Consider the following 16284-nt stretch of genomic DNA (forward strand, 5'->3'; position numbering starts at 1 on the left):
TATTCTCTCACAGTGTTGGAGGCCAGAAGTCTGAATTCAGGGCATCAGCTCCTGGAAAAGATTTTCTCTGTTGGCTTTGGGGGAAAGTCTTTGTCATCAATCTTCCCTGCCAGGAGCTTCTCAGTGCAGGGACCCCGGGTCCAAAGGACACGCTCCGCTCCCAACACTTCTTTCTTAGTGATATGAGGTCTCTCTGTCTCTCTGCTCACGTCTCTTTTATATTGCAAAAGAGATTGACTCAAGGTACAACCTAATCTTGTAGATTGAGTCCTGCCTCATTAAACATAACTGCCTCTAATCTTGACTCATTAACATCATAGAGGTAGGATTTACAACAAGTAGGAAAATTATAGCAGATCACAAAATGGTGGACAATCACACAAGAATGGGAACCATGGCCTTGCCAAGTTGACATACATTTTGGGAGACACAATTCAATCCATAACAGAGACCATCTCATGGACAGATATGACTCATTAAACACTAATGACCAAAGACCAGACAAGTTATGGGATGACATCAAGGACATCATACATGAAGAAAGCAAAAAGTCATTATAAAAGAAAGGAAAGAAAGAAAAGGCTAAAAACGATGTCAAAAGAGACTCTAAAATTTGTTCTTGAATTTAGAACAGTTAAAGCAAATGGAAGAAATGATGACGCAAAACAGCCCAAGATTTCAAAGGGTGGCTCAAGAAGACAATAAAGTATTATAATGAAATGTGCAAAGACCTGGAGTTAGAAAACCAAAAGCAAAGAATACGCTCAGGATTTCTCAAGCTGAAAGAACTGGGAAAAAAAAAAAATTCAAGTCTCAAGTTGCAATATTGAAGGATTCTATGGGCAAGATAGGAACCCTGGTGCTGCAGTAGTTAACCAAAAGGTTGATGGCTTAAACCCATCAGCCACTGTGTGGGAGAAAGATGTGGCCATCTGCTTCATAAAGATTATAGCCTTGGAAGCCATGTGGGGCAATTCTACTCTGTCCTGTAGGATTGCTATGAATTGGAATCAACTTGATGACAGTGGATTGTATGGGCAAAATGTTGGACAATGCAGGAAGCTTCAAAAGAAGATGGAAGGAATACACAGAGTTACTGTACTGAAAAGAACTGGTTGATATTCAACCATTTCAGGAGCTACCATATGGTTAAGAACCGATGGTATTGAAGGAAGAAGTCCAAGCTGCACTGAAGACATTGGTGAAAAACAAGGCTCCAGGAATTGATGGAATACCAATTGAGGTGTTTCAGCACACGGGTGCAGCGCTGGAGGTGCTCACTCATGTATGCTAAGAAATTTTGAAGACAGCTACCCAGCCAACCGACTGGAAGAGATCCATACTGGTGTCCATTCCAAAGAAAGGTGATTCAACAGAATGTGGAAATTATTGAACAATATCATTAATGTCACACACAAGTAAAATTTTGCTGAAGATAATTCAAAAGCGGTTGCAGCAGTACATCAACAAAGAACTGCCAGAAATTTAAGCCAGATTCAGAAGAGGACGTGGAGCAAGGGATATTATTGCTGATGTCAGGTGGATCTTGGCTGAAAGCAGAGGATACCAGAAAGACGTTTGCCTGTGTTTTATTGACTATGCAAAGGCAATTGACTGTGTGGATCACAACAAATTATGGATAACATTGCGAAGAGTGGGAATTCCAGAATACTTAATTGTACTCTTGTGGAACCTGTACATAGATAGACCGAGAGGCAGTTGTTCGAACAGAACAAGGGGATACTGTGTGATTTAAAATCGGGAAGGATGTGCGTCAGAGTTGTATCTTTTCATCATATTTATTCAATCTGTATGCTGAGCAAATAATCTGAGAAGCTGGACTACATAAAGGAGAACACGGCATCAGGACTGAAAGAAGACTCATTACCAATCTGTGATATGCGGATGTCACTACCTTGCTTGCCAAAAGTGAAGAGGACTTGAAGCACTTACTGATGAAGATCAGAGACTACAGCCTTCAGTATGGATTACACCTCAACTATATAAGGAAACCAAAAAGCCTCACAACTGGATCAATAAGCAACATTAGGATAAACTGAGAAAAGATTGAATTTCTCAGGGATTTGGTTTTCCTTGAATTCACAATCAACACCCACGAAAGCAGCAGTCAAAAATTCAAACGAAGGATTACATTGGGGAATTCTGCCACAAAACACCTCTTTAAAGTGTTAAAAAGCAAAGAGGTGCACCTGACCCAAGCCATGGTATTTTCAGTTGCCTCATATGCATAGGAAAGCTGGTCAATGATTAAAGAAGACTAAGAATAATTCATGCCTTTGAATTATGGAGTTGTTGAAGAAAACTGAATATACTATGGACTGCCAGAAGAACGAACAAATCTGTCTTGTAAGAAGTACAGCCAGAATGTTCCTCAGAAGTGAAGATGGCAGGACTTTGTCTCATACTTTGGATGTGTTATCAGGAGGGACCAACCCCTGGATAAGGATATCATGCTTGGTAAAGTAGAGAGTCAGCGAAGAAGAGGAAGACCCTTGACGAGATGGTTTGACACAGTGGCTGCAACAAAGGGCTCAAACACGGCAACGATTGTAAGAATGTTCTCTTGTACATAGGGTTGCTGTGAGTCAGAACCGACTCAATGGCACCTAACGACAACAACAAGTTAAGCAATATTCCTATTCTTCTCTGGTATTTTATCCTTAGGTATGAAAAATACTCACACATTTTGATTGCAAGAGTGACACAGTCTTTAATAAATAAATATCAGATTATTACACTGGCTGATGTATAATAAATCTCTTGCCTGTATGCCCATTTCTTCTTTCCTTTCAGCCTAAGAACAGATGCCTCACCTTGGATTTTCCTTGTTTTTTTCACCCCACAGGAGATGCACCTCCCACCCATCAGCCAAAGTGCACTGATTTCCAGAATGCCAGTTTCCTCCGAGGCACCAATTTGAAAGTCCAATTTCTCCTCTTCACCCGTTCAGATCCCAGCTGTGGGCAGCTACTGAAAGAAAGCAGTAACCTTGGAAACTCTGGATTCAATGTCTCTCTGGGAACCAAACTACTTATCCATGGATTCAGGTAAGAGCTAACCAACCAGTGGGATCTCCTCAGCTAAGAACTAAAAAGTGACCAGAAACTTAGCTTGGTTCTCAGCTAAGAACTGGAAGTATGGGGAGCAAGGGGAGGAATGGATTTACTGACAACTGCACACTCTGTATCTCACCTCCTCCTAACTTTGAAGGTGTCTCATATCAACATGCAAAAGCATTAACGTTGTTGGTTCTTGTTAGTCATTTACATTACTCCTCCACTCAGCCTTGTCTGCTCACTTAAAAAGGAAACAGTAAACACGTGTGACCCTGAACAAGCCACTGAAGCACACTGAGCCAGAGTTTCCATCTCTGAATAAAGGGGAGGTTACAGGAATGGCCTCTCTGGGGTCCTTTCTTCCCTGAAGTGCGATTGCATGACGCATCTCAGCCAACGAGGTCATAGGTTTTGTGCAGTTATTCAGGGGGTAACAGCACGGTGTTTTCACCCAGAGTTTTATTTCCTCTTCTTCACTTCTTCCCTGGTTTTATGACCTAAGGAACTGGTGTTGCTTTCTTTACACTCAGAGACTCGTGTCCCTCAGAAAGCTAAGCAATTCTCTTCTCCGATTTCTCTGATGCCCTATAGTCCAAATGTTCTCTAATTCATAGTCAGGGAGTCTCAATTCAATCACCACCCTTCCCTCCAATATCTTGTCTCTAAAGCCCACTTAGAAGGTGATAAATGGAGAAAGGTTGCTGGGAGTGAAGAAGGAGAATGCAGTGAAGGAGCGGCACTTTAGAGCAACTGGGGTCAGGGCATCCAACAAGGAGGCAGAAACAACGGCAGTGCGCAGAGGATTATCACGTTTGATCTCTGGATCCTCTCTGCCTCTTGAATTCTTGTTCCCCAGGGACCCAGCCACCCCCTTCCTTAGGCATCCTCCTCACTCTTGTCCCAAATCTCTCCTCCAGCTCTCTTAGATCCAGCCACCATCCGTGGCTGGATATGTACTCTCAACCCAGGAATAGCTAATAAAGCTGGAGATTTTGTCAGGCCAGTCCCTCTGACTACTTCTTAATCCCGCAAAGCCACATTCCATGGCGCACGCGCAGTCTGCACTCCTCTGTCCCTATGAGTAAGTACACTCTGAGTGTCTCCACACCCTGAGTCACTGTGAAAACCTCTTCCCTGACCCCAGTCTGTTGGGAAAGCTTTGTGAAAATGTTTCTAACACTCCCTTTTCCCTAGAAAAGTCCTATTCTATTGTAAGTTCCAGAAGAATAGGGACTAGATCTTATTTGCTTTTCTTTTTCGAGAATATGAACATTTATGCTCTTTAATATCTACGTACTATTATGATTTATTTTATTTATTTTTTGTTGTAGAGAGTATACACAGCAAAACATACACCAATTCAACAGTTTTTATGGGTACAATTCAGTGACACCGATTACATTCTCCAATTTGTGCAACCCTTCTCACCCTGCTTTTCTGAGTTGTTCCTCGTCCATTAACATAAACTCACTGCCCCCTAAGGCTTCTATCTAATCTTTTGAGTTGCTGTTGTCAGTGTGATCCCATACAGACAGTTCTTAAAAGAGCATAATTCTCAAGGCAGGCATTCTTTACTAGTTAAGCTAAACCATTGTTCGGTTTTAAGATAATTTCAGGGGATATTTTTAGTTTGAAGTTTAAAGATTACCTCAGGGTAATAGCCTCAGGGTGGTGTCATTATTTTTTATATAGCACCTAGCATACTGACTAGGAGTCCCTGGGCGGCACTAATGGCTAGGCGCTCAAATACTAACTGAAAGGTTGACGGTTCAAACCTACTCAGAAGATCCTTGGAAGACAGGGCTGGTGATCTGCTTCTGAAAGGTCACATTCCAGGAGGCCCTAGGGAGCAGTTTTATTCTGCGCACATGGGGCTGCCATGAGTTGGAACTGACTCAACGACAGCATACTCCCTGGCCCATAGATACTCAATAAGTGTTTGTTGAATAAATGAAGGAGTGAATGAATGAACGAAAACATCCTCAAGGAAAGAGCTTACATTCTAGACTGAGTATTAAGATTGCAATACAGTACAAGGCTATCTTTCTTTTCCACAAATAGCACCAGCAGAGCCAATGTATACAGTCTGTGTAGCTTATGCCTTGCACAAAGGTGCCTGACTGAGAGCTGGTTGGGGCCCAAATCCAACCTGAATTAATGAGCCCTGGCGTAAGGCTGAATCCACCTGGAACAAAGAGACATCCTTTTATAAATTTCACAAAGGCTTCATATGTACTGGCGGAGGCCTCTGTAACCTTGGAATTATGTCAGCAAAGAGAGGAAGACCTTCAAAAAGGTGGATTGACACAGTAGCTACAACAATGGGCTTGCGCAAAGCAACAATCTTGCGGCGTTTTGTTCTGTTGCATATAGGATCACTGGAAACCCTGGTGGCGTAGTGGTTAAGTGCTGTGGCTGCTAACCAAAGGGTCAGCAGTTCGAATCTGTCAGGCGCTCCTTGGAAACTCTATGGGGGCAGTTCTACTCTGTCCTATGGGGTCGCTATGAGTCGGAACTGACTCGACGGCCCTTAACACCAGCGTGCTCACAGTACTATATGATTTATTGCATGTATACCCCTTTGTCTTAGCTACCTAGTGCTGCTATAACGGAAATACCACAAGTAGGTGGCTTTCACAAACAGAAATTTATTTTCTCACAGTTTAGGAGACTAGATGCCTAAATTCAGGGCACTGGCTCTAAGGAAGCTTTTCTCTCTCTGTTGGGTCTGGGGGAAGGTTCCTGTCTCTTTTTAGCTTCTGTTTCTTGTATCCTTGGACACCTTTATGTGACTTGGCATCTATCTTCCCCCATCTATGCTTGCTTGCTTCCTTGCTTAATCTGCTTCTTTTATATCTCGAAAGAGATTGATTCAAGACACACCCTACACTAATACTGCCTCATTAACATAACAAAGAAAACCCATTGTCAAATGAGATTATAACAACTGGTATACCAAACCAAAACACCTGTTGCTTCCAACTCTTAGCAACTGACTCATAGCAACCCTATATCGACCCTATAGGACAGAGTAGAACTGCCCCACAGGGTTTCCAAGGACTGGCTAGTGGATTCGAACTACCGACCTTTTGGTTAGCAGCCATAGCACTTATCCACTGTGCTATCAGGGCCCCACCACAGGTGTAGGGGTTAGAATTTACAACACATATTTTGGGGAGGACACAATTCAATCCGTAACACCCTCCTCCCTAGTTTTTACTTTTTTTCTGGGTTTGGCAGGTAATTTTCTTATGCTTTTTGGCCCCATGTCTAGGGCTTTAGGAACAAAGCCTTCCTGGATTGATCGACTCATTAGAACCCTTCTGCATGCAACTGACGCTAATGTAATTGCCGTGGACTGGGTTTACGGCTCCACGGGTGTCTACTTTTCAGCCGTGGAAAATGTGGTGAAGGTGGGCCTTGAGATCTCCCGCTTCCTCCATAAACTCCTGGTAAGTGCAGGAGAGCTCATGGTGAGTTGTGGCTGCTCATGGAGGGGAGGGGTCAGAAAGAAAGCAGCAAACACTGGAAGGGGAGTATCCAGTGACTTTAGACACTGGTGGCCTTCACTTAGCCTGCTGACGTTGGGCAGGATATTTGAGGTCTCTGAGACTCAGGTTCCTCCTCTGTAAGACGTGCCACTGCATATGAGAAATAGTGAGAATTGCCTGGCATTAGTCCCTTAAGAGGACACACACACACACACACACACACACACAAAAACCAAACCCATTGCCATGGAGTTGATTCTGACTCATAGGGACCATATACCACAGGATTTCCAAGGGGTGGCTGATGGATTCAAACTGCCGACATTTTGGTTAGCAGCCTAAGCTCTTAACTGCTACACCACTGGGGCTCCTAAGAGGAAACAGCATGTTTACTGTTCACACAGTTTGGGCATTAAAGAGAAAGTGAGAGGATTATCACGGTTGGGGTGCCCAGGAAGAGGGCAGAGGTTAACTGAGTCAGCATTCTGCCCTTGACTCTGAACCATGTGTGGTGGGTGTGTCTAGCCCAGTGCCCTCACCTTTCTTTTTTTTTTTTTTAAATTATACGTTAGGTGAAAGTTTACAGAGCAAATTAGATTCCCATTTGATAGTTTGTACATAAAGTGTTTCATGGCCTTGGTTTCGTTCCCTAAAATGTGTCTGCACTCTCCCCATTTCTGCTCTGGGTTCCCCATTTCCTTTCGTCCTGTTTTTTTACCCCTTCCTGCCTTCTCATCTTTACTTTTGGGCAAATATTGCCCTTTCGATCTTATATAATTGATTGTTCTAAGAAGCACATTCGTCTTGGGTGTTACTGTTTATTTTATGGGCTTGTCTATTGTTTGGCTGGAAGGTGGACTCCAGGAATGGGTTCAGTTCTAGGTCAGAAGAGTGTCTTAGGGCTGTAGTCTCGGGGGTTCCTCCAGTCTCTTTGAGACCAGTAAATCTGGTCTTTTTTGTGAATTTGATTTTTGGTTCTACATTTTTTGCCCACTCTGGCCAGGACCCTCTGCTGTGACCCCAATGAGAGTGGTTAGTAGTGGAAGCTGGGAACCATCCAGGTCTTTTGGAGGGCCCTCTCCTTTTCTGAAGCCTCAAAGGAAAGTGTGAAGCTATGAGGCCAGGGACTACTGTGGCCTCAGTGAAACTCACTGTTGATGCCTTGTTCTAGGCGCTGGGTATGCAAGAGTCCTCAATCCACATCATTGGTGTTAGCCTGGGGGCCCACGTTGGGGGCATGGTAGGACATTTCTACAATGGCCAGTTGGGACGGATAACAGGTAACATTCTTCCTTAACTATCCTCCTAGGGTTTAAAGGCAGGGATGGGCCTGGAAATATCCCGAGGCGAACAGGGCGAGTGTTGGGCCTTTGTTCTCCTGATCATCTGTTGCCACTAAGATTTATAGATAAGGGTTCTTTACCATGAAATGGTGTTGTGCTATTATTGCATGATCTCTAATACCACTGTTACAGGCCATATTATTGCTTTCTGAGTCTCAGTTTCTACATCTGTAAAATGGGTTGTAGCTGCCTATATCTTCTTGGTCCACTGTGAAAATCACCATTAGACAGTTTCGGTAAATAGCTTTCAAAAGTGTGGGTGGATTTATGCTTCCGGTGCAACCCTCAATCAGTAAGGGACTTGAGTTGGGTGGCAAATACTACGGCTTCGTGACCCCTCAGTGAGACAATTCTGAGTCATTTCTAGAGTCTCTCAGAGGGTCCCCAGTGGGGTTAGGCCCAATTGCCCACAATGATAACCCATTCATTAATATTTTCCTTCATTCTCTGACTTGTTTTCCCATTCTCTCACTGTGTTTCTCTGATCTTCTCCCCAATAAACTACTTGCACTTTAAATCCTTGTCTCAAAACAAAACAAACAAACAACAAAAAAAAAACCCAAACTCGTTGCCATCGAGTTAATTCCGACTCATGGCAGCCTCATGTGTGACAGAGCAGAACTGAGCTCCATAGGGTTTTCTTGGCTTTAATCTTTATGGAAGCCAATAGCCAAGGCTTTCTTCCATGGCACCTCTGAATGGGTTCAAACTACCAACCTTTCATTTAGTAGCTGAGTATAAACTATTTATGCCATCCAGGACCCTACCTGGTTTGTCTCAAGGTCTGCTTATTTGGGGGTGGGGGAGGGGGAGAAGAGAGGAGCAATGGGATCCAAAGTTAGGCACGGCGATAGTAATATTTACTTCACAGTTTGTTGTGAGAACTAGAGGTAATGGATATAAAACTGCCCAGCACAAGGCCTGGCACACAGTAACTGCTCAAAAAATTATAGCCACTGCTACCTCTAAACAAGGATTAGTATTAGTCATGTTAACCCTTAACAGGTGGTCAGTGTTTTCAAGCTCATTTTAGAACCAGAGAAACCAGGTCATCGAAAAATTTCCTCAAAAGAAACAAGAGAAAGTAGGGTTTCTTGAGGTCCTGAGCTAGTTCTCCCAATGCTAGGGTCCTTGTTGGGGGGGCTCTCTGATCTAAACAGGAATGACTGCCAGGGTAGGGATGCTGAACGTCCATGAGGGGCCCTGAAGCTGAGAGGAAAGGATCTCCTGACATTAGTCTGTCCCTGCAGGCCTGGACCCTGCTGGACCAGAGTACACCAGAGCCAGCCTGGAGGAGCGCCTGGACGCCGGAGATGCCCTCTTTGTGGAAGCCATCCACACAGATACTGACAGTGAGCTGGGGTGACCTTGCTGGGGTGAAGAGGGCCGGGGTTAGGAGGCTGGCATCTAGCTGCATGGCCCTGGGCAAGTCCCCTGCCCCTCTGACCTTCTGTTGTACAGTGAGGAGTTGACCAGCATGATCTCTAAAGCCTCTTCCAGCTCTGTTGTTCTCAGACCACTGAGGTGAATGGTTTTGTTTTTAGCCACCAGTAAGCAGGAGGTTTCTTACTCATCGACCAAAGCATATGGTTGGCACTCTCACTCTCTGATTCCACACCACACCTGTGAGTAAGTGGTGGAAAGGGCATTGTGGTCTGCTGATACTCAGAAAGCTCAAACTGCCATTTCTGTGTGGGGGTAACTGGCCCTAGCGCCTGTCAGCATGTCCTGCCTCCCTGGAGGACAAGCCCAGCCCTTCAGTCCAGTGGAGAATGGTAACCAAAAATCACAGTCCTCTGCCTAGCTAAGTGGTTAATCCCTATGTCCCTATGTTCTGAATAGATGGTTTATTAGGTCTCCATTTACCTCTCAGGTCCCTTCAAAGCTGGAGCCTCTTTCTGATGTAACTTAAAAAAGCAAACAAAACAAGACAAAATCTATTTATTCAATCTAAATTTGTTCAGCTACGTGATAAGCATAGGTCAATGAATACTGCAATGAACAAGGCAGTTAACGTCCCTGCCCACATGGAACTTATATTTTGATGGGGCAGGCATTCTTTCATTCAATTAACATTCATTAGGTACTCATTCCATGTCAGGTACTGCACTAGGCGTTGGAGTTACAGCAGAAGAAAAGATCGGCGTATGGTCCCCAGATACCCTTTTAGCTCAGTAATGAAGTCATTCCTGAGGTTCACCCTTCAGCCAAAGATTAGACAGGCCCACAAAACAAAATGAGACTAAAGGGGCACACCAGCCCAGGGGCAAGGACTAGAAGGCAGGAGAGGACAGAAAAGCTGGTAATGGGAACTTAAGGTCAAGAAGGGAGAGTGTTGACATGTCGTGGGGTTGTTCACCAATGTCATAAAACAATACGTGTACTAACTGTTTAATGAGAAGCTAGTTTGTATTGTAAACCTTCATCTAAAGTAAAATTAAAAAAAAAAAAAAAGAAGGCGGGCCAAGTGCCTGCTGTTGTGGGCTTAACCTACTAGTAAGTTAGAAGACAAGACACATTGTGACTGTTATTATGAAGGATACAGATAAGGTCATATGATAGCGGGTGACTTGGGTAGAGGGTCTACTTCAGATAGGAATATTGGGGAAAGTTTGTCCAAGGAGGTGATATTTGAATTGAGACTTTGTGCATGAGAATGAGCCAGCCCTTGGAAGAGCTACTGGAAGAGCGTTTTGGTGGAGAGGATAGCCAAAATGAAAGCCTTGACCTGGTGAGGACTTGGCTTCTTCTAGAGACTGGAAAGAGAACCACGTGGTTAGAACACAGTCAAGGGAGGAAGGGGTACTGAGTGAGGATGGAGAACAGGGTGGCTTCTTCTTCAGCCCGGCCATGGCAAAAAGTTTAAGTTTCATTCTAAGATCAATGGGAGCAGGGGAATAATTTGGACTTCTTTAAAAGATTATTCTGGCAAGAGAAATGAAGTTCTGATCCATGGTACAACATTCATGAACCCCGAAAATCTTATGCTCAGTGAAATTGTCAGTTGCAAAAGGACAGATATTGAATGATCTCAGCTATCTGAAATAACGAGAATAGGAGAATCTACTGAGACCAAAGTTTATTAGTGGTTACCAGAGGTGGAGGGAGGGAGCAATGGAGGTGCCATTGTTTAGGAAGCAGTGAATGTTCATAGTGAATTTAGCCAGGATTATATTGAATCAGCAAATCTTGTGCTACGTATATTTAAAAAAATTATAGAACATTATGTTCAGATTCTTAAAAAGTGAAAAAAAAAAAGAGAGAGAATTCTGGCTGCTGTGCAGAGAATGGGATACAGGAGGACACAAAAGGAAACATGGAGGCCAGTTAGAGGGTGTTTGCAGGAGTACAGGTGAGAGAGGATGGTGGCTTTGCAGAGGTGGTGGTAGTAGAGACTGAGAAAAGTAGAAAGATTTAAAATAATTTTGAGGATTGAGTGACTGGATTTATGATGGGCTGAACGTGGGAGCTGAGGACAGGGAGAAATCAGAGATTATTTCTAAGTTATTACTTTCACTGAGTGGGTGACATTAAGTAAATAATAAACAACCAGTTGTTTACAATTGTGAGAGTTGATCCCATTGCCATCAAGTCAATTCCAACTCATAGTGACCCTATAGGACAGGGTCGAACTGCCCCACAGGGTTTCCAAGGAGCATCTGGTGGATTCGAACTGCCAATCTTTTGTTAGCAACCCGAGCTCTTAATACCCCTGTGCCACCAGGGCTCCATGATAGATGATAAAAATAGGAAGGAGAAAATCAGTGTCTTTGGCAGCCAGGCCTGACCCAGTCAGAAGGGTCGGATATGCCACATGGAGGGTCTGAGAAATGGTCACATTGAGAAGATGAGAGCTACAAGCTCTCTCTTAACCTCATGTGTTTGTAGCTAGGTCATATTTCTGCTCAGTCAGGAGAGCACAAAAATATGTTGTGTGTGAGACTATAGAAAGATGGACCAAGATATATTTACCTGAACTGTTACTCAAAAGAAAATAAAACGATTAACCCAAAACTATTACACAAGGAAATTTACCAAACTTAAAACATTTACTGATTTATAAAGATTTGTGGTAGGGGGTATTTTTCTCGAATTTATCAGTAAGAGTATCTCCTTATGGATTTATTCTTCTTGGCTTCCTTTCAGCAGGGAAAGGCCCCTTTAGAAAACTCTGAGAACCAGGTCTTAAGTCTCACGGCACTTACGAGTGAGGAGGGCACCCATTTAGCGTGAAGTGGGCGGGCTCCCAAGGTCAGACCTCAGGCTCTGTGGCCCGTGGGCTGTGCTGTGGGACGTGGAAAATATGACTCTGCAGTAAGAAGCTAATGAGGTTTTCCTCCTTTCAGATTTGGGTATCCGGATTCCCGTTGGACACGTGGACTACTTTGTCAATGGAGGCCAAGACCAACCTGGGTGTCCCACATTCATTCATGCAGGTCAGCAAGCCAGATAGAGTTGAGTCTTTGGCTGCTTTTGAGACTGGAATTCCCCTACAGCTTTTGGGTCTAGTCAGCCACTACAGGGCCACAGAGGATCTTCCTTTAGGTGCCTTTTGCTGTGTCCCAGAATGCATTACTTAGCACCTGTTGCATGGACATCTTTACCAGTTGCCTTCAAGTCAGTTTCAACTCACGGTGACCCCATTTGTGTGAAGGTAGCACTGTGCTCCATAGAGTTTTCGATGACTGACATTTAGGAAGTAGTTCATCAGGAGTTTCTTGCAAGGTGCCCCTGGGATCGACTTTAACTGCTGACCTTTCAATTAGTAACTGAGTTGCTTAACTGTTTGTGCCATCCGGAGACTCTATGGCTATGTTCCATAGTGCTTTACTTGGCACTTGTTGAATGGATTAGAGCACAGGAAGTCTGGAGGTAGAGTGCCTGAAATTAAAAGCCAGCGTTATATTTTTCAGTGTCTTCCTCTGTCTCCTGTTTTACCAACTTGTCTTAGTTCCTGCCATGATCTAATATCACTCAAGCCAATAACCTCTATTATTCCCTGGACCCTAGTTAGCAGCATAGCCTATACTAGCCACACCCCCTGCACAGCCCAGTGGCAGCAGCAGCGGCCAGTGTGCCCAAAGCTAGCTGACTGAAGGATAGATTCACTACATGGCCATTCACCAAATCGCCTAAATTTAACAGCTCTCCAAAATTGTTTTCAAGATCATCTTTTTTAATATATTCAAAGAATATACCTTTTTTTCTCTTATAAATATATTCTTTTGGAATGTTTTAAATAATATTAAATTCGTGAAAAGCTAAGCGTCAAAGGGTTTAGTCTTCTTATGAATATAATCAACATGTCATCATTCCCTATGGGAATTTTAGTTGATCTTGATCTCTGTCTATTGTGTTTGTAGTCTTTTACTGCTTTACTAAATTTTTGACATTTTAAGGAGCCTTTTTTTTTTTTTTTAGCAATTTATTAAATAGCTGCTAACCTAATTTACCAATTCCAAGTCATGCTTTTTTTAATCTTTTATAAATTTTCAGCAATTCTGACCAGATGGGATTATTTGGTTTTAATGGCTTTTGAAAATTCCTGTGGCATTTTAGTTGACCACTTTTCATTTTTGCTTCATAAACCTGTCTGACAAGGGTTTAGTTTGTCTCTTCTCCAGCTCCCTGCTGCAGCTAGAAGTATCTGGGACATAGAGAGTATCCCAGCCATGGGGAAAGGAAGGTCAACTCTGAGGTCAGCCTTAGCTGCTAGCCAGAGAGTGAGTACAAGGGTGAAGGGAAAGTCTAAAGACCTCAGAACCTTGGAGTCATGGCTCACCACAGACCTCTTAACCCTGGCCAATTCATCCGATGTGGATTGCTGTGGATGTTAAATAGTAAGCAACAACAACAAAGCCAAGTTTTTGGTAAATTGGGACACTTGGCAACCTGAGCGTATCAGCCATTTGGCCAAATAAACCTCAGCACACTGGCTTCCAGAGATTGACCATGAACTACAGCTGACTTCTTTGATTGTCTCATGGCTGAAGTGGGTATAACAAGGTTGAAAAAATTGGTTGTATGGGTTATGATGAAGGTAAGCAGGCCCAGATGGATATCCATTTTGAGAAATGGGTTCAGCATCTCCAGTTCTCTGTATGCTCCCATTTTCTGAGAGTTTACATGATCATATATGAACGGGTCTCAAATCAAGCAATGTTCTTGATAGCTTAAGTTTATGTATCTCAGGAAAATAAAAAGTAAAATGAAAAATATAGTAACCATGCCTGTTGTATGCTGAGTCGCTACCGACTCATAGCGACCCAATGTGACAGAGTTGAACTGCCCCATAGGGTTTTCCAGGCTGTAATCTTTACGAAAGCGGATCTCCAGGTCTTTCTCCCATGGAGCAGCTGGTGGGCTCCAACCTCCAGCCTTTTGGTTAGAAGATGAGCTCTTAATCATTGTGCCACCAGGGCTCCTTTAAACCAGGTGTGCTGATGTTCAAAAAAGTGGCCCGTGGGCATCCTGTGTATTTATAGCCTCTGGAATAGAAAATTCAATAGAGTTACAGTAATTCACACGGAGGGAATTTCCATTCGTCATGAACTGAAACCTTGGTTGTTTTTGCCTCCGGTCCAGGTTACAGTTATCTGATCTGTGATCACATGCGGGCTGTGTATCTCTACATCAGTGCCCTGGAGAGTTCCTGCCCATTGATGGCCTTTCCCTGTGCCAGCTATGAGGCCTTCCTTGCTGGACACTGCCTGGATTGCTTTAACCCTTTCCTGCTTTCTTGTCCACGGATTGGTAAAATGCCACCCCTTCAACTTCCTTTGACAATTTGGGGAAAGTTCAAGCCCTGCTAGATGTTATTTCCTTAAGTCCTGATCTCCTGTGGTCAACAAGAAGCCTATCCAACTAGGGGAAGGAAAATTAATGTCAGATGCTCGGCCTGTTCTGAGCTGGAAGATGGCATGTGTCCTTCTGTGTCCCACCCCCGCCCTCTATACTGCTTCCTGCTGCCACATTTGCTCTGCTCACACCCTCACATACGTGACCCGTCCCTTGGAAGTCCCGTCTCAGGACACTAAAAACATTGCTCTCGTCCAAAGCCCTTGCCCTCACTAGGTGTTTTTTTCTAGGTCTTTTGAGCTAGGCCAGTTATTCTGCAACTTCTGATAGACTCTAAATCAAGTTGGGGGGGGAACCCCCAAGAGTGGCACGCAAGCCCAATTTAGAGGTGTGAAGTTGTGGTAGCCAAATGTCAGCTGGAGGGGTGCCTAATTTCTGGGAAGCTTGGGTGTATTCCTGGATGAGGAAGGACAACCTGGGCAGGACTCTGGGACCTGACCTCTAGCTCACCTTGTGTCAATCAGTGAGGCAAATGTCCTGGGGTTGTCCAGGGTGACGAGCTCCAGGAAGAGCTCCTGGCTAGTGGAAATGGTTCTCTTCTCCTATGCTGCCCTTCCCACCTCCCATCCCCGGCTGCCACTCACAACTATAGCAGACTGCCACGGCTTACATGAATGAAATGAATATCCACTTGACGAAACGTTAAAAAAGGGGCACCAGTACTAGTTGCCGTCAAGTTGATTCTGACTCATGGTGGCCCCTTGTGTGTCAGAATAGAACTATGCTCCATAGGGTTTTCAGTGGCTGGCTTTTCAGAAGTAGATCCCCAGACCTGTCTGAGGCACTTCTGGATGGACTGGAACCTCCAGCCTTTTGGTTAGCAGCTGAGCCTGTTAATCTTTTGCGTCACCTAGGGATTCCTAAAGAAGGGGTTGTTGTTGTTGTGTGCCATTAAGTTGATTCCAACTCATAGAGATCCTATAGGACAGAGCAGAACTGCCCCATAGGGTTTCATAGAATGAAATCTCTACTGGAGCAGATCACCAAATCTTTTCTCCCCGGGAGTGGCTGATGGGTTCAAATAGCCAACCTTTTGGTTAGCAGCCAAATGCTTAACCACTGTGCTACCAGGGATCCTTAAGGAAGGGGTAGTTTCCCATAATAAAGCAAAGCAACATTGTTTCCTGCTGGTCATATGCCAGCACTTCCCACCACCACCCTGCGCTGTCTACCCAGGCTCATCTCTCACTACACGTTCCCTTAAACTGAACTCCCCAGAGATAATAGCTACTCACACTTCCCAGAATATGTTTTCTCACCGTGTGTGCCTTTGCCCACACTGCATTACTCTTCAGGTCAAACACTTCCCATCTCACCACACCCCACTGCACATGATATAAACGCTGTGATATAACTGTCGTAGTAGATTGTTTTTCAAGTTAGAGATGTAATTGTAGTTTTCTTATATGTATCCTCTCAGACCAGACCAGCTGATCTGAAAAGTGTGCTTCCTGCTTACCCAAACGAAACCCCTGCTTACTTGTCTGTTTATCCCCTACATCCTGACTTGCTGTG

The 16284-nt window shown here is 44.0% G+C and overlaps 1 protein-coding gene across 2 annotated transcripts in view; it reads left to right on the plus strand.

The window, feature by feature from the left end:
• The window catches only part of PLA1A (phospholipase A1 member A), a 39885-nt gene that overhangs the window by 11844 nt on the left and 11757 nt on the right, over positions 1-16284 (plus strand). Inside the window, exons 2-7 of one of the 2 annotated variants that reach the window (XM_049877235.1) lie at positions 2867-3068; positions 6352-6529; positions 7740-7848; positions 9162-9263; positions 12258-12347; positions 14497-14664. In XM_049877235.1, the coding sequence (XP_049733192.1) occupies positions 2867-3068; positions 6352-6529; positions 7740-7848; positions 9162-9263; positions 12258-12347; positions 14497-14664 (849 nt within the window). The remainder of the gene's footprint in view (positions 1-2866; positions 3069-6351; positions 6530-7739; positions 7849-9161; positions 9264-12257; positions 12348-14496; positions 14665-16284) is intronic. The other variant, XM_049877245.1, reaches the window with a different exon arrangement.

This window comes from Elephas maximus, chromosome 1 (assembly GCF_024166365.1).
Source record: "Elephas maximus indicus isolate mEleMax1 chromosome 1, mEleMax1 primary haplotype, whole genome shotgun sequence".
NCBI lineage: Eukaryota > Metazoa > Chordata > Mammalia > Proboscidea > Elephantidae > Elephas > Elephas maximus.